The 19,571-nt window shown below is 40.4% G+C and overlaps 1 protein-coding gene across 4 annotated transcripts in view; it reads left to right on the forward strand.

The window, feature by feature from the left end:
* Positions 1–19,571, forward strand: part of baiap2b (BAR/IMD domain containing adaptor protein 2b) — a 97,939-nt gene that overhangs the window by 64,427 nt on the left and 13,941 nt on the right. For all 4 annotated transcript variants that reach the window (XM_028567576.1, XM_028567578.1, XM_028567575.1 and 1 more), the window contains one exon: positions 18,090–18,242. In XM_028567576.1, the coding sequence (XP_028423377.1) occupies positions 18,090–18,242 (153 nt within the window). The remainder of the gene's footprint in view (positions 1–18,089; positions 18,243–19,571) is intronic.

Below are 19,571 nucleotides of genomic sequence, written 5' to 3' on the forward strand. Positions count from 1 at the left end.
TCCACAACCTTATTTGTTTAACAGTAATTTAGTTTTACTGCGAACTGTCACAGGAAGTGCTTTTATTTTGAAGTAGGCTACACAGAAGTTGTCGGTTGTGTACCTTGTGTACTCTTGCTAGCTTACTGAGATGTAACTGTTATGCATGTTGTTGATGCAACAAATACTGTCTATGGATGCAACATGTCCGTCATGCTAAGTTGCTCACTTTCTTGTTTGTAAAACTGCAACTGTAATAATTATTACCGTTCATGACAGAAACATATTGAACAGTAAATGGTCACAGTAAAAGACGAGCGTTTTTGGTCGCCAAGCCATTCCACTACAGAGTTACTCTCCACGGCTGATAAACTGCAATGATTTACGTGTAAGCAAGCCTAAACATTAATTCCCGACATGTTTAAATCTGTCAGCGGCTCGGACACACTGCTGTCCGAGCTGACGTACCGTCACCTGTTGGGACACAGATGTTATGAAATAATACTCTCGGCTTTTTTTTCCTGTGAACAAATGCTTCGCGGTGTTAGGAAATTCTTAAAAAAATGTTGCGTTAAAATGCGTTGTAACTCGCGTTACTGAGATTGTAACGGTTAATAATATTACCGAAATGTAATTAGTAATGCGTTATATTACTGCGTTACAGCAAAAAGGAATACATTACTGTAATTGCGTTACTTTTGTAACACGTTACTCCCAACACTGACACTTGCAAAGTACATTTAAATATGATAATTATAAAAAAAATTTAAACTGCTAATCCCAATTAAATGTATGTGGTATGCACAAATAAATCATGTGATTATGAGGCAAACGTGTATTATAAAAATATATTAAGGCTGTCAAAATGAACGCGATCATAACAAGTCAAAGCAAATTCCTTTTCATGGCACTATTGTTTTGATTAATGCATGCACGTTCTGTGATTGGGGCAAAAAACAAAGCTCCTTGAGCAGAAATGGATAGAGAAAATGCTCTTTTGAATGGCAAGTTCACTCTTAAAGCCCTTCCAGATGGTTCTCTTATGACAAGAGCAAAGTAATTTGCATGTACTGTCGACGTGAACGGAGTAACGTGGTAGAAATTCTAATACCTAGGTGAGATCTGAAATAAGGCTTCAGTCAATAAAGTCTTTTAAGTATTTATTCTTTGCGCAAAGAAGGTTCAGTTCTTTAGGAGGGTATGAGAGAAAGAACAAAGTAGGGATGAAATGAACAGCCCTTTTGACTATCCGTCCATCTGACCTCCAAATTTTGGGACCGAAAGGGGAGGTAGAGAAAAAGCCAGTCTCTGCACAAAAAAGTTAGACTATCAGAGTCCATACATCAAAACAGAGGTGCAGAGTTGTGTTATGGGTGATATGTTAAAAGACAAATATGTGATTTCACCGGAGTACGCCAAGTCTCAAATACCACTTGAGCCTTAAAAACTTAAAAAAATATCTCTTCTTTTAAAGTACATTCAGAACAGATAAATAAATCGATTTGATACCAAATAACGTGAGAATATATATTTAAAACGCAGTGTTCAATCTTGACCACGTTTAGTTGGTAACTTTTTGTGCTTCCAAAACGTTCACTATTTAAGTCGATTTCATTAGCGGCTGCACTTTAGTCTTTATTACATAACATTTGTTTATGATCTCTAAGGCAGCCGAATGGGTCGAGCTGAGTGAGACGTATTCCTCTCAGGTTCAGGTAACTGCTTGAGCGGAGGTGTGTGGAGACAGCGGCAGACTCTCTGTGCCCCGGTCTGTAGGTGTTCTGGTGACACACGGAGCCCTCTTACACAACCCGCGCAGGAGACGCTGCCGCGATGTGATGTCTGTCCAATCAGCTGCTGCTCAGACGCTGAGCGAGAGAGGCGAGGGAGACAAAGGAGAGAATGATGAGGAGTTATGAGTGCGTGGTGTGACAGTAATGGGCTTTAATCTGGATGGTAATGACAAAAAAACCAAATTGATTTTAGTCCAATTTTGAGCCTGAAACGTTTCAGCATGTCAACAGCTGAAAGGTCTGCTGACTCACGCAAGTTCTTCTCGCCTTCAGCGGGTTCCTGCGTGGGGCGGCAGGACAAATACCTCGGTTATCTGCGATAGGCTCAATCTGTGGCTGATTACATTTCCGCCTTGTCAGCACTTCAGGTGTCGAAAGTGAATAATTGAGCTTACAATGGAAAGGGGAATATGAGGCTTTGACCGCTGGTGTCGTACTCTGCAGAAATGCACTCACCTGCTGCTCCTCTGTGGCCCTTCAACAGACATAAGATAGGAATACAGTAGGGGATAGAAAGAAAGGCTTTTCTATTCAATTTAGGACCTTTATTTGGCCCCAGGGTGCAATTTGCAGAAGCACGTAGAGTAGTACAGTAACACAATATAGAAATGTATCTTTTTTAAACATGTAAAATAAATGCAAGGATGAGCTGTATTGTTTACAGGCTGATTGACAAGGTAAAGACATTAGGAAAGAATAAGAGTGATATCTTTCAAATTCTAATGAATTTATGAGTCTTGAGCTGATCAGATGCCAGCTGAATGGTTAGGGGCTAATCTCTTAATATTATATTGTCAGAATTGGATAGAAGTAAAATGACAGTCCTAATAAAAACTAATGTTAACAAAATAAAAAAAAGCCTCATAGGATAGAGTCAAAATCTGAATCTGGATCATTTTGAAACGACGTATAGGCAAGTCCTCAAACAAGCAAAAAGAAACGGACAAAATGTAGAAATAAACACTTTAGTAAAAACTCTATACACACAGTAACAGCCATATCATATAGTGGCTTCCATCATGGGAGTGCAGAGAAAACATGGTGTCAGAGGTTGAAGGTCCAGTGTGTAACGTGTTTAGTTGTTCATTGGCAAAAATCTGTGTTGCCCGTTCACCAACTTGTCCTTTTTCATGAATATTTACCTCCACCATCAATTGCAAGAATTCCTACTGGCTTGAAATTTTACATTTGCGTTCTCATGAACTGGGGTAAACGCTTAGCCGGTGAGGGACATACAGGACATACTGCTCCACCTTTCACGTTTTCACTGTCACATGATAAACTCACAGCTGCTGCTAATGCTGCTAACGGGTATCGTAGCTTCCCGGCCCCGGTGGCAAGTTTGAAGAAGGAAACATGGAGGATCACACGTATTCAAAATCTAAATTTCAGGAACAGGAGTCTTCTTCTTCTTCTTTGCCCAGAAAAAGAAAAAGGAGATTGAAAAGAGCAAGAGACCGGCTTTTTGAGGCGTGAAGGCTACCGTAGCTGTAATACGTACTTTGAACTGCGTGGCAAGAGAGACTTGATTGCGATATATGATCTCAAACATAGGTGGGAGAAATTCCCACACATCGGACCTTTTAAGGGCTGTTCCAGTCGCCCCACACTGCTCCGCCGGAGCAGCAGGGGAGTGGATTATTGTGTAATTGTTGGTGTTGCCTTAATGGATGGCTGGTGGAGCGTAAAGGGGCGGCTGGTGCCGGTCGGTACAAAAATCAATACGTGGAGCGATGAGGAACAGCAGCACAGGAACTTTCAAAGTCCTGCAGTTACTCCGGGCTTTAACGGCTTATCGGGTGGGAAAGACCCAGGATGAGCTGAGATACCAGGCTCTCGTTTGATCAATCAAATTCAATCACATTTGATTTAAAGTGTCAAATCACCATTAGATCAGTGCACTTTACAATAAAAGGAACACAGAAATAACAGACTGGGTCATTACAATTGAACAGCATAAAATCAGTAATAATAAACATAAGAGAGAGGGTGAAAAAAATGTAGTTTGTGCATGAAGGCGTGTTATGGTTAGCTGTAGTATAATGAGTAGACGGGGGGGGGGTTTCAATCTAGATTTAAAAATGTCAACTGAGAGGCCAGTCCACAGAGGAGGGGCCCGGTAGGAGAATGCTCCATAACCAGCTGATTTTTAGTTTACTAGGGAAAAGACCTGGGGTCTCATTTATAAATGTGCGTACGCCACTTCCCACGCAAAGGTTGTGATTTCTAAAAAACAAACTTGACGGGAGAATGTGCGGTCCTCCACGCAGACTCTGACCCATGCGTACACACATTTTGGAGACAAAATAGGAATTGGCGACGCAGATGGTGAGGTGGTGAACTGAAGTCAGACTGCAGAAAGTACATGTGGGAATAAGGGTTAGGCTACTCTTAATATGTTTAAGTATTAAAAAATAATGCCTCACGCACATTTCTTCACACCATATGAAGATTAAATCCAGCAGTGTTATTTGCGCTTGTACTGAGTGCTAATTGTTCCATAAACACCTCAAACTCAAATTTTAAATAAAAACTCATTCTTAATATTTAATCAGCGCTGTCTCACCGTCACATTGTCCGCTACGGAGCGCAGGAGGAGGAGATGGCCCGACTGCATGGAATACAGGATAGCATCAAATACCCTAGCATTAGATAACTGCAGAACACAGTGTAAATAACTAAATATCTATCTTTAATACTGTGCATATATCATCAAATGTCAAAGTCTGGAAATACAGCCGTTAAGCTCTCGCGCCTGTCCTTGTTATCGGTCTAAAATGTAATACTGTTTATAACAAACCCTGCATGAAGAAAAGTGTGTTTGCCTATTACATTTCGATTTCAAATTGTATCTCGGGGTGGGGGATACCAATAATTGTTGCTGTGATTTTAGCAAGGTGTTAACAATCACAAATTGTTGTAGACTAAACATATAAATACTGCGGTCAACCCGTGCGTAATGCTGCATGATGGTACTGCTGGCCCTGCAGGAGGACTGGAATGGAAGAATCAGGAGAGAAAGAGACTTCAGAGACCATGACGATGACTGGCTCATATGCCGATTTAAATTCCCTCACGTAGCTGTAATAGTAATTTAGCTGCGGTCTTGGTTCTATGTACTGAATTGGGTCCAGTAGAGAGGGCAACGCGCCGGAACCGTGCCATCCTGGTCCAAATACAGGTCCTCGCCACTCTGGGTGAAACCGGCTGTTTCCAGAGGGAAATGTCAGACAGCTAAGTGTTTTTTTAAATAAATATTATATATAATCTTCAACTTCATCACTAAGGCTTGTTTGGATATAATATATAGTTCTGTTAAATCTTATCATATGCGTCTGGTATATCGAAGCTGTCCCCGAGTGCCGTAATGCCTGCTGATTTGGAAGATTTTATTAATAAAGGTAGTCTATAGATCCGGTTTCCATAGGCAGTGCGACAACAGGCCGAAATTATAATTCAATTGGCAGAAATTCCCGAGCGTCTGAGAGTTTTTTTTTTTTGTTTGTTTGTTTTCTCCGACAGTCGTCATGATTTGGTGTAACGAAAGAACAACTGCCAGGGTCATTAACATACTGATCAGCATTCACAAGGTGCTTTACATTGACTATTTATGGTTAAAAATGTGCATGTACAGGGCGGAATAAGAGGCTGATCCATGTGCGCACACTTGTAGTTAATCTGATTTATAAAGGGAACATTGCTTACAGGTGTGCGTACGCACGGTTTTATAAATCTATAAGCCAATTTGGGCTTTTGGGCGCACGTACACTTATAGTAAGGAACCTACGCACAGTTTTATAAATGAGACCCCAGGAGACCAGCATCAAGGGAGCAGAGAGTGCGTGGCTGTCTATTTTGTGTAATAAACTCAGATAAATAAGGTGGTGTGAGTCCTAGTCTCGCTTTACCAGACCTTTCTCCACAGCGCTGCGGAGGAAGGTCTGGCTAGTCACGCAGCACTCCGGGATGGGAGAACAACGTGCTCTGGTTTATTGGCATTACTTTAAACCAATCACAATCGTCTTGGGCGGCGCTATGCGCCGGATGCCGCCACGGTGTCTCTGCAAAATAGTCTCGGGAAGGAACTTGTTTTGGTGGAACATGTGTACGTTCAAAAGTATTTTTAGTCGTGCAATAGAAAACTCCGATTGGAAAGATAGTCTAGCTAGCTGTCTGGATTTACCCTGCAGAGATCTGAGGAGCAGTTAACCATAGTCCTCACAAATCCACCGGAGGTTAGAACGCCAACACAGAGACAGAGGAAGGGGACGGACATCTGGCCAAAAAGAGGGACATCCTGCAGAATCTTCGGTCCACGTCGTGGATATAGACTATGTGAGTCTATGCAGGTCCTTACATGTTAAACAAAAAACCTTAAAATCAGCTCTAGCTTGAACTGTGAGCCAGTGAAGAGGTGATATGTGATCATATTTTCTAGTTTTTGTCAGGATTCTGGTTCATCTCTTCAGGAACTGAACGTCCAAAATTGAACATATCAATAATTTGAATATTGGAGACCAGAGTGTGTGCATGTGTGCACATTAATAATGCATTTATGTATGCATGTGTGTGTGTGTGTATTATACCTCCAGCAAGAAGGTTATTTCTTTTATTCCTGTTGGTCTGTTTGCTAGTCAAGTCATCTTTATTCATATAGCACATTTAAAACAACCACATTTGACCCAAAGTGCTTTCCAGCCCAGGCAGATGGGTTTGGATGTAACACAAAACAGCTTACATCATAAAACCAAAGTCAAGTAATGAAATTGAAAGTTTGGAGAGAAGGAATAACATACAACAGTCGATAGTTAGCGCAGTATCTCGCAGTCTTGATATCTGGTAGAACTTCAGATGGGGCAAAGAACAAAGGATTCGATTCTGGTAAAGATCCAGAAATTTTTTTTTTTAAAGATTTCAGAGTTAACGGAAGAAATATGTGAAGCGTTTAGTTTTTTTGATGCAGACTTTTATCCAGACTTGTGTTGTTGTGCCAGAGTCACTAATAAAGCCTTTAACAATCAAACTAATGTATTATAAATTAAAGCATTGGGCAGCCTTGGCACAGCTATGCACTCTTGAGTACGGTCTCGTTTGTGCATGTGTGTGTGTGTGTGTTAGCGTGTGTTATGGATAAATCGAGTTGTCAACTGTTAAATTAATCGTCAACTATTTTGATAATCGATTAATTGGTTTGAATCATTTCAGTTATGGAAAAAAAGTAAAACTTCTCCGATGGCAGCTTGTTAAATGTGAATATTGTTCTAGTTTTTTCTCTCCTCTGTGACAGTAAACTGAATATCTTTGAGTTGTGGACAAAACAAGACATGTGAGGATGTCATCTAGTGCTTTGGGGAAACACTGATCCACATTTTTCACTATTTTCTGACGTTTTAGAAACCAAACAACAAGAAATGAATAGACAATGAAAATAACCCTTATTTGCAGCCCTAGCTGCGGACCTCCCAGAGTAGCACGTGAATGTACTGAGGGAGCTAGTTTGTTTAGGTAGCCAGATTCTTGCAGATTCAGGCCTGTGTAAACTTCTTCAGGAGATATTTCCCAGTGGGAAGCCACGTTGCAAATGATATTAACACCTTACTACATAATTTAGTGGTTCCCAACACACGAGTGCAGAGTGGTGACACCAATATAGGCACACAATTACCATCCCATCACGAAAAAGGAAGCCATGATTAAAGTGCATCATATTGGCCCTCATGGGAACCAGGTCTTGGCAGGAACACCAGTGCCCTGCACTGTTAGACTGTTAGCCAAAAATAAGCAGACAGGTTTGCCTTTTTGAACATTTTATATATATATATATATATATATATATATATATATATATATATATATATATATATATATATATATATATATATATATATATATATATATATAATTGGAAAAAAGAGGCAATAGCTCATTGATGCCTTTTGGACCCGCAAGAAAATAGAACCTATCACAGTATAAAGTCATCGCCGTTCACTGCCGCTCATAAATTGATGTTGGTTTTAAAACTGTAGGGGATGGGACCCGTTTACAACGGTGTCCCTCAGGGGCCATAAAGCACTGCTGCCGATATACAGTCTGCTAAATCTCCTGGGACATTTGTGACTGAAGCGTTCTTGGTAGAAACGGGTAGTTTGTGGCTTTAGATGATTGACTTCCACTGCATCGTGTCATGCAGACGTTTTTAGTTTTTCTGTGATAAGAAAAAATGTGATTACATTAGACATCATGATTAGTGCTTAAACAGTCAGTCAGTCAGTTAGTCGACTGGCACATAGTAATCTCTAACAGCAGGAATTAAGTCATCGTTAATTTATGCAAGTTAAGGGGTCCCGGGACAATGACTGACAAAAGTGAATATGAAATAATGCTTATTTTTCGACATTTTCCTCTAATCTTTGCTACTTTCTGCATCATTTACCTCTTTTTTCCAATTTCTAATGAAACTTAAGTAGGGAGAAACACATGATGATGAACTCACAGACTCCCAACCTGAAGATTTTGCATCATTATTAAGGTCACAAGCAGAAATAGGCTGGCTACCACCAGTTTAAGCCGTTCATCAAGCACAACTCACCGAACATGTTCTTGTTCCAGCTTCTGAAATGTGAGGATTTGCTGCTTTTCCCTGTTATATATCATTTAAAATAGAATATCAACTGTTGGACAAAAACAAGCCATTCAAGCAACCAAGTCATCACCTCATCAGACTAAAGGATTATTTGGTAAATTGAGAGATTAAACATTATTGAAAATAATCATTACTTGCAGAAGAAGACGTGGGATCTGTGTCTGTATCTGCAGCATGATTCACTATCTCTTTACAAAGAAAAGTTCCAGCAGCAAGTGTGTTACTTTGGGTTCAACATTGGGGGCGGGGGGGGCTGCACTGGCCAGTTTAGATTATTGACGCCTATGCTTCCGGGGCCTTTGGATACTTCTTGAGGAGGTATTTCCCAGTGGGAAGCAACATCGCAACTAACTCTGTTTAACACATAACTGCATCATTTAGTGGTTCCCACATGTTAGTGCAGAGTAGTAACACCAATCTTAACACACAATTATCATCCCATCACGAGAAGGAAGCCACGGTGAAAGGAATGTGGGAATTCCCTTCCTTGTGTGAAACAGATGTGAAAACAGTTTCCACCTGCCTAGTTGGGTTTTCTGGTTTCTGTTTTTTTTTTTTTTTTAAACGGGATGAGATCAGAGGAGATGGTCGCACGTCATGAGATGAGAGCGGTGTTTGTGCACCAAAGAGAACAATAAGAAGGGATGAAATGATTCACTTAGGAGCACAAATATATATCTCATGGTGGCACTAGAGGAAAAGTCAGGAGGTCACCGAAGTCATTAGGATTTATTCTGTGGGGATATTTCAGTCTAGACCAAAGTGGTGGACATATTGACCGCTCTCCATTGACTTGTATTGTGTGAAGTTGCCTCCTTGTCTATTTTGTCTGCTAGCAAACCACAGAAAAATGCCTAAAAGCTACTGTGTGGTGATATTCACTACCAACAGGGTAAATAACCCATGCCCTTTAACAAACCATCTGGCGCTTTGGGTTAGTTTTTCCCAGCCTTGTGTAAAACAATATCCCAAAAAAGAAAAAAAGAAATCAGGTTTAAAGTTTCTGTCCAAAGCGATGTATAACTGCAGCTGAGCGGACTCAAAAAGGTGCTTACTGTATGTAAATTATGAATGGCATCATGCCAAAAACACCAAAATCAATTCCATTGTGAGATCCACTTTCTAATTCTGACAGGCTGCTTTGAAGCCAGGAAACAGAACTGTCTTTCTACTTTCAGCCTTTTATCAGTTTCTGTTTTCCTTTCATATCAGCGAGATACAGAGAAGAGAAGTTTGTCAGTTTGAGAGGAGGAAAATCAAAAAGGTCTGAAACGATTTGAGCAGTGCAGGTATTCTTTTAGCTCTGTACCAGTCAGATATATCGTCATCACATGGTGTTTAATATCCCTCTGGTGAGACTTAAAGATAACCTGTCATGTCATGCATGTTGAATGTTTTCAGTATTATTACTGATCAGTCGGTTACAGCCCAAGTTTTAGCCACCCTAGTCGTCGACATGTTTAATGGCAGAGAGTTGTTGCACCAGTGGTTCAGACCATCTTTAATGTGAAATAAGTCAATAAATACCGGACACACAAGCACGCACTCACTCTCCCAGCACACGTCTTAACTGCTGATTGTGCTCACTGTCAGCAGAAACCGGGAGCAGCTTTTGGCCAGATTTATATTTTGTGCAAACAGGGAGCTTTAGGCAAAGAGTGGCTGATTGGCAGCAGCATTAAAGGCCGGTTGGAATCTAATTAGGCCTCCGTATCTGAGAGCGATCGCTTGTGTACACCGCATACAGCAGATGTATGATGTATTCAAACTCTTTCAATAATGGAAAAGGAGCTCTGCTGTGGTGGATTAATGTACTTTTAATGTATATCTTAGTAGTGGCACTCTCCAGGGATCTGTTATAAAACTGTGCTGTGCCCAGCCTACAGCACTAAAACATTTCACGTCGTACATACTTACTACTTACGTACTATGATTTCCCCTTTCGTACACATATGATGTCAGAAGAATAAACAGCATTTGTGATGTTTTATAGATATACTATATAGACATTGCAGGATTAACCTGTTTTGGGGGCATTGGGGGAAAAAAAGTAGCCATTGACTCCCATTCTTCCCACTGTTTATGTAGATTGTCACCTGTAACCTAGGAAAGCCCAAGGGATTACTGTACACAATATAGGATTATGTAAATGTGGCCTTTTCAAAAAAAACATTTACAGAGTTTTTTCTTTTTTTACACATTTAGGCTATAGTGATGGTGAGTGATGTTGTAATTTTGCAAACCCCGTACCCATCGAGCACAGAACAGACAGCAGATTACACATTTAGTTTGTGGTCATTTGATGAAATGCAAGTTTATTTAGATCTATGCACCATAAGCATATCGGAAATAATAAAAAGGTTTTAAAATTAGTATATGATACAGGAAATCTATAAAACAGGGCATCAGTATTAACCCTCTGAAGACGAAAGACGCACCGGCGCGTCGTAACAATGTTCGCCAAAACTCCTACTCAAAAAGCAATATTAAAAAATGTTTTAAATCATATATAACCTAAGACTTTGGTAAACTCATTTGAAGCACCAATCTACCTCTTCTAAAAAGAAGAAATCTACGCCTATGTAATTTAGGAAGGTTGTATGCTCACAACGAATTCAGAATACGCTTGAACGTCCGGGTAAACCACCTATTGTTTTCCATCCCCCCCTCCCCATGTCACCATCTGTCAGTCACTCTCTAGTGATCGACAGTTCCCTCGCGGCCCCCCTCTTCTCCGCCTGCTGGTCTGAATCTGATCAACACGGTCACTTGCTGGGTGTTTTTCTGGGTGGGCTACCTGAAAGCCTCTCCACCTCCGCCATTTGCATGACTCATAGGTGGCCTTCATCTTCCTCTGCCACTTGTCACGGTTTCATATTTCACAGTGGGTGATCAGTGCACATTCAGCCATAGTGCGCCCACATAAAGGACCTCGTTAAGCTCTTAGAAATTGTTCTTTTTTTCTGCCAAATGGCCGTATTCTGGCAGATTATTTCCTTTAATGTCTCTTCCGGTTGCGTTTTGATGTAATGGGCTGTAAGGGTCAGACACTGGAGGATCAGAGACAAAGAGAGATTCAAAGTGTGACACTGTGGCTCCTCCATGTGGCACAACAGTACATAAACAACATTTCCCACCACAGAAACCTACTTGGGACACTGTAATGTGATGATTATGAACATTCCCCGAAATCCTAGGTCAAAACTGTAAAATGCAAAATTCCAATTGCTGTCATTCCTCCAGAAACGTATAAAGGAATGTCTCAGCTGATAAATTACAGTGATCAAATGTTATTTTTGTACACCTTTCCCTCTTTAAATACAATTCTGTAATATAGTTTGTCTATACAGTATATTTAGACAGAGGTAACTATCAAGTAGTTCACAGTAAAGTAAAGGCATCATTATTTTATGACTCTGCTCCTTGTATGTAATACTGATGAGGCTTTATGTCTCTCTAATCATTCTGTATTGAAGAGGGAAAGGATGAGATTAATGCTGGGTGTCTGCAGCCGTTGTCTCCTCCTCCCTGTTCCCTCATGCTGGGCTGTTGGGCTCATCACAGGGACGCAGTTACCAGTCGATCAGTGGAAGGGTGTCGTCTGTATGAAAATGACTAAACATCTCACTCTGCCTTGAGAGGCTGAGGACAGTACAGGTGTAATATAGACTGAGGGGGAGGTGAAGCAGGGAGGCAGTTGGAGAAAAGGGTTCTTATCCCAAAGTGAAACTCTTTTTCATCTTGTTGTACTTAGATTCTCTAAAACAGGTTTTCATTTGTATTTATTTTATTTATAAAGGACAACGCACATTAATCGACATTTCAGTCAGACAACTCACGACTCTGACTTCATCTGTCCCCGCAGACTGGGTTCACATGACATATTAGGGGGTGATTCCCCATTGGCCGGAGCCTGCAGGTGGATGCTGGGGTGGGGGTGGGGCTTACAAAGCAGGCAAGCAACACAAATTAGAGCCATCTTCTTGAACCATGCAGCCATGCAAAGCAGTAATAAGCAATGACACACAAAAAAATGAAATATAATACATAATGGAGATCTTGATACAATATTAAAAGTCGCAGTACAGGTATATAAGATGGTGAAATAGATAAAGTACAAGTTAATCTTTTATACATACCCTAAAATGTATAACAGTAATCCTAAAGCTAACAAGCACCAATAGAAACCAAACCATAGCCTCAAACACTGCAGAGACTTTTATTACATAACCATCTGAAAAATTCCCCATGAAGCCTTCAACTATCTTGCTGATTTATTATAAATTTCCTATGAATATTAATGTCAGGCTGTGAGGAGATTGAGTGAGGAGATTGAGTTTAGTTCGGTAAAAGAAACAAACACTTTTAAAGAGCTTTATTGTCCTTGTGTCAGATTCATTACATTGTTAACAGATCAAATAGTTTGGAGTCATTTGGTTAACAAACTTACCCATAATGAACTCTCCTTTTTAAAGTATTATTTTCTTAAAATAAGTGAAACCAAGCTCTGGAAGATTATTACAACCAAGCGAATAACATCATCAAAGCCACTACAGAGAACTGAGCACCTGAGCCGGTTAATGCTGTTCTCTACGCATTCTAGTGTATGAGACCGACATTATAAGCTGAGTTCACATGACATATTAGGGGGTGATTCCCCATTGGCCGGAGCCTGCAGGTGGATGCTGGGGTGGGGGTGGGGCTTACAAAGCAGGCAAGCAACACAAATTAGAGCCATCTTCTTGAACCATGCAGCCATGCAAAGCAGTAATAAGCAATGACACACAAAAAAAATGAAATATAATACATAATGGAGATCTTGATAATAATAAAAGTCGCAGTACAGGTATATAAGATGGTGAAATAGATAAAGTACAAGTTAATCTTTTATACATACCCTAAAATGTATAACAGTAATCCTAAAGCTAACAAGCACCAATAGAAACCAAACCATAGCCTCAAACACTGCAGAGACTTTTATTACATAACCATCTGAAAAATTCCCCATGAAGCCTTCAACTATCTTGCTGATTTATTATAAATTTCCTATGAATATTAATGTCAGGCTGTGAGGAGATTGAGTGAGGAGATTGAGTTTAGTTCGGTAAAAGAAACAAACACTTTTAAAGAGCTTTATTGTCCTTGTGTCAGATTCATTACATTGTTAACAGATCAAATAGTTTGGAGTCATTTGGTTAACAAACTTACCCGTAATGAACTCTCCTTTTTAAAGTATTATTTTCTTAAAATAAGTGAAACCAAGCTCTGGAAGATTATTACAACCAAGCGAATAACATCATCAAAGCCACTACAGAGAACTGAGCACCTGAGCCGGTTAATGCTGTTCTCTACGCATTCTAGTGTATGAGACCGACATTATAAGCCCTTTGAAAACAGTGATATTTTATGTCCCCCACATCTATATCTATAGATGATCTTTTAATTAAACCGCTCCGCCTGCACAGCACCACGGTCACATTTGAATTACCGCACAAAGGGTGGATTTATGTCCAATGACAAGTCGGTTCGCTGAAGCTTTTTATGTCCCTTCAACATGGCATATGAAGAAAAGCTGATTTTGCTGAACGTGCTTTAGCTTCATTATATTTGAGGATAAAGGCACCATCTGTGATCTGAATTTAAACAGAAGGATACTGTAGACCAGTGTTGTAGTACTCAAGATCGGTCTTGCTCTCGAGACCACTTTTTGAAGGTCTCGTCCCCGAATAGGACCACATTTTTTTTTCTCGCTCTTGTTTTGAGCTCGGATAGTGTATGTCCACGACGTTCCACTTCCGGGATTGGTCTGGTGCCATCGGAAATTCCGCCGGATGTCACTCTTTTCGGCCAGATATCCATCACCTTCCTCTTTCTTTGTGTCGGCGTTCTAACCTCCGGTGGATTTGTGAGGACTATGGTTAACTGCTCCTCAGATCTCTGCAGGGTGAATCCAGACAGCTAGCTAGACTATCTGTCCAATCTGAGTTTTCTGTTGCACGACTAAAACAACTTTTGAAAGTACACAAAACCACCAAAACAAGTTCCTTCCCGAGGCTATTTTGCAGCGGCACCGTTGCTACGTCCGGCGCTTGGCACCGCCCAAAGACAATTGTGATTGGTTTAAAGAAATGCCAATAAACCAGAGCTGAGTTTTCCTTCCATCCCGGAATGCTGTGTGAACTAGCCAGACCTTCCTCCGCAGCGTTGCGGAGGAAGGTCTGGCAATGCTAGACTAGGGCTTGGATAAAAAAGAACTCAGGATTTTATTTCAAGACCGGTCAAGACCTCAACTGCAGGGACATCACTATATAGCCTGAGCATTGTCTGGTTTATGTGTTAACACCATTACTGTGATTGGATGTAAAACTGCCAGCTTCAAATGTAACCGATAACTTGACTCATTTCTAGTTTGAAATGTGTTCCTGTTAACCCGCTCTCCTCGTCCCGCTTAACACTCTGTCACCCGAGAAAGAGAATGCGGGAGACAGGAGAAGCTCTGGCTGTCTGGGAGACAAATTTGGCTACCTTTATTTGTTTTCTATGGGTGTTTTTCATGGAAATGCAGATCTTTCAGATCAGTTTGAGGAGTGCCTATGGTTAGCATTTCCAAATCCACAGCGATTTGACTTTCAAAGCACAATTTGTCTGCTTTTTGTATGTCATGTTCGTGGTGTATGATGCCCGATTTATTTTAAAACGGCAGAGTCCATTCATGAAAAGCCATTAAAATACTGTCCATCATTGGCTGAAGTCATTCAAAGCCTCAATTGTGGGGGGTTTGATTCACCCAATTTACACTATGGAATTTAGTTTGTGGTGCTCAAAGGTCTTCGAGATTATCTAGAGTAATCGGGACATAGTTCATAGGAAGATATGTTACTGTTGAATGTTTTAAATGTCATTTTACAGTGATTTGCGAGCCACAAATGGAAATTAAATTCCATCCTCATTTGATGTCATTTTTGCTCCGAGAAAGTAGAAGTTGCCCCCAAACTTTTACACTTTTGTGACGCTCTACTCTCAAATCTTGTATTTTCAACCCTATCCCAACAGGAGGTAAAGTCAAATGTATTTATACAGCACATGTTATGGTGTCATGCAGTGTGGGACTCGCACTGGTCTGATCTTGAACCGGTCTCAACCCCTCAAAGTCTTGGTCTTGTCTCGGTCTCAATACACTCTGTTCTTGGTGATGACTTGGTCTCGGTTTAGGTGGTCTTGACTACGACACTGGGATAGACCCATAAACAAATAAAGAAATGGAACCTTCGTCAGGTCTTCAAAACAATGGACAAACACTGAAAAAGACGTAATCTACATCATGAACATTTATATTTTTAAGTAATGCTGTTAAAAATCGGTTTCCATTAGAAATGTGTGAATACACAGCAGCAAAACTATCTAAAGTTTAGATTTACATAGTGTTTATTACAGTGTTTTTAAAGGAGCCATGCTGATAATTTCGTTCATGCTTTACACATTTCTGTGTTTCGCTGAATGACAATAAAAGGTATGTTGAATTGCCAGTTATCAAAAACAAACCATGCTGGTGTTCCATCTTTATCTTAGCTGTTGTGTTTGTAAAGATATCTGTGATTTATATAGCTAGAAATAATTACAGATAGGCCCTTCATTAGTTTGTTGTTTAGGCAGACACGTGTAATAATGAATGCATGAATTTGTTTAATTTATTTCCTAATTAGCACCTCTGGTTATGCTTAATATGTGATGTGATTACAGCACAGCGTTAACTTAAGTCCCTCATTGAAATTCATATCTCGCCACAGCATTTGTTAACTTAAGTCCCTCATTTAAATTCATATCTCGCCACCACCAGTTTGTTTTCTTCATCTCGTCTTTAGCCTTTAAACAGAACTGGTGTCAGTTGGACCAGCCAGGCACACATGACAGTGCGTAGGCTGCTTACTTTCTCTGCAAAACAACCCAGCCACGGTCATTAACACCTCAGCGCTGTCTGGCACTCTGAGAAGGTTGCTTCACAATTATTCGACACCATGGGAATCTTCAAACACTTTCAGTTACATAAGTGAACCTGAGGACCGAGTGGGGTTCACAACACTCTGCCTTTTGTGTTTGTGCGTGTCTAGTGTCAAGGTGATGCTAGATGTGGATGAGTGGTTCCACTAGTTTGATGGAGAGGAGATTTCATGTACCTTAGAGGACTCTGTGGGCTGAGTCGTTGAAGGAGCGGAAGGTGAAATGGGTCTAAAAGTCAGATGCAGCAGAAGGGGGAGCAAGTTAGTTTTGGAAAGGCAGGAGCTGTCATTCAGCTACAGGAAATACTGACACCAGTCACCGTTGTCATCATAAGTCTTGCACTGCCAGACCTATCTCCACAGCGCTGTGGACTAAAGTCTGGTTACACCACAGATACATTCTGGGATACAATTAGCATTTCTTTAAATCGTCTTGGGCGGCACTAAGATCCAGTCGCAGCTGGCTCTGCAAAATAGTCTGTGGAAGGAACTTGCTTTGGTGGAACATTTGCATCCCCGCAAAAGAAAACGCCACATACAATATTAAATTAACTGTTGACACAATACAGTAATGTGAACTATTTAAATTAGCTGATACATGGTTAAATCTCATTTGATCTTACAGTGTATCGCGTGTGTATTTTGTCTACCGCAAATCCCTGCCAATTGGTCCCAAAACTTCCCAGTGAGAGTGTAAATGCCGTAAACATATTCTTTGTAAATCTTAACAAACATAGCCCGAAAGAACCAAGCAGGCCTGCCTTGGTACATGATCCAAAACCTCTGGAAAGAAAGGATTTTGAGAACGGCAACACACAGAAAGCGCACATCCCGCGTGTGAGCCACGTGCAGGATGTTTGCTGTCCTCGTCCTGGAAATGTACTTATTTTGATCCAGACTATTACATAATAGACACATCTTTGATTGGACTTCTTTTGCAATTTGACTTTCAAAGCACCATTTGTCAGATTTTTATATGTCATGTTTGTGGTGTGTGATGCCTGATTTAGTTTAAAATGGTGGAGTCCATTCACGAAAAGCCATTAAAATACCATCCATCATCGGCTGAAGTCATTCACAGCCTCAATTGTGGGGGTTTTGATTCATCCAATTCACACTATGGAATTTAGTTTGTGGTGCTCAAAGGTCTTCGAGATTATCTAGAGTAATCGGGACATAGTTCATAGGAAGATATGTTACTGTTGAATGTTTTAAATGTCATTTTACAGTGATTTGCGAGCCACAAACGGAAATTAAATTCCATCCTCATTTGATGTCATTTTTGCTCCGAGAAAGTAGAAGTTGCTCCCAAACTCTTAGACTTTTGTGACACTCTACTCTCAAATCTTGTATTTTCAATCCTATCCAAGCAGGAGGTAAAGTAAAATGTCAAATTACGGGACAAAGCGTTCCTCAGTCTAGGTGCAACTTTTTCAAACATTCAGGTTCAGGTGTAAAAGCTTGTGCATGGAATATATGATGTAACGGTTGAGCCTATCTTTCAGTTTTGGAGCAATAGGTATGAGTTACAAGGGAATTCTTTCAGTCTGGAATAGAGGATTTTAAATCCTGTACCAGATAATAATTCAATACGTTTCTCTGAATTTAAACAGTGAGATAATGTGACACACCACCATGTTTTTCTCATGCCATCCTTTTTTCCGTTCCTCTCTTCAGTATGTGGAGGCCATCAGCAATAAGCAGAGTGAGCTGGACAACTACATTGCTGAGGGCTACAAGAACGCTCTGTCCGAGGAGAGGAGGAGGTACTGCTTCCTGGTGGACCGCCAGTGTGCCGTAGCCAAGAACGGCAGCGCCTACCACGGCAAGGTGAGCGGGAAGGGCTTCAGCCTACAGCCTTCCTCTACTTCTTCATTTGTTGGTGATGTCATGGCAAAGTTTCATACAACTTTTAATTCGCATTCACACTTCTTGAAAATATCCAACACAGCTGATTGAGATTCCCTAATCTGACCCACACATTTCCCAATTTTCAGACTCATTCACACTCCTTTTAGCTGCTTCTTCATCCAAATTGAAGCCAGCAATCCCGTTGAGCATCAGCTTTTTAAAAAAGCTATATCTTTAAAAAAAATATATGATATCATTATATTCCACATCTTTCAAACATTATTGGTATTATTCAACTTTTCAATGACATTCATAGTAATTACACCTGTTCCCACTTTTCAACTATTCTTACTACTTCAGATTCTTGTCAGAATATGAGTCTGATACTGCTCCATTGGGCTGTGATTATGGGGCGTGTTTCAACCGAACCAGGAAAGAAAATGCCTCTGCACTCAATTGGATAGACCTACAACCAATCAGAGCAACGGAGTATTTGACGTTGCTGAATCCCGTAGGAAGGACGGCAAAAACATCTTTCCGATCCACAAATGCCTTGATCGTGGTTCTCTGTTCCTCTTTTAATATGAATGCGCTGTCGATATCTTCTATAACAGACGCGATGGAGGGATCTACACATCTCAGTTCTCCAGCGGCAGCTATCTTTGTTGTAAACAAATTCAACCCAAGTGCTGTTTGGTGACGTGGTTGATTACATTACTGTTGATCATCTGTCCATCATCGTATAAAGCCCGCCCTGACAATTTGATTGGTCCAAACATCTCTGGTTGGAGCTCCACAACGGATCAAGACCAGACCGAACTTCCCGACCTCAAATGTTGTGGGCGGGGCTACATTTGGCTGGCAGCCAGGTTAACTACTTCACATATTTCATACTCTTTCAAGCAAGCAATCCAGTGTAGCATCAGCCTTTTCTAAAAACTATTAAAATATTCCACATCTTTCAAACATTATGGGTATTATTAAACATTTCAATGACATTTATACTAATATAACCCACTTATTCAACTATTCCTACTTCTTACGCATTCAAGCCAGCAATCCAGTGTAGCGTCAGCCTTTGACCATACAGCATTCACATCACATCTATTCTATTCCGCATCTGCTCACCTCCTTTTAGGCAGTCACAGTGCTGAATTGAAGTCACTAATTTGGTGATGTCCGGTTATGTATAATCATTGTTTCAACAGCATTTCTATAATGTACTTTGTTGCATAGGTATCATTTATATATAGCAATTACAAAGCCATATTTAGCTCAATTTAAAATAGTCATTAAGACATCTTAAAT

Source organism: Perca flavescens, chromosome 21 (genome assembly GCF_004354835.1).
Source record: "Perca flavescens isolate YP-PL-M2 chromosome 21, PFLA_1.0, whole genome shotgun sequence".
Lineage (NCBI taxonomy): Eukaryota > Metazoa > Chordata > Actinopteri > Perciformes > Percidae > Perca > Perca flavescens.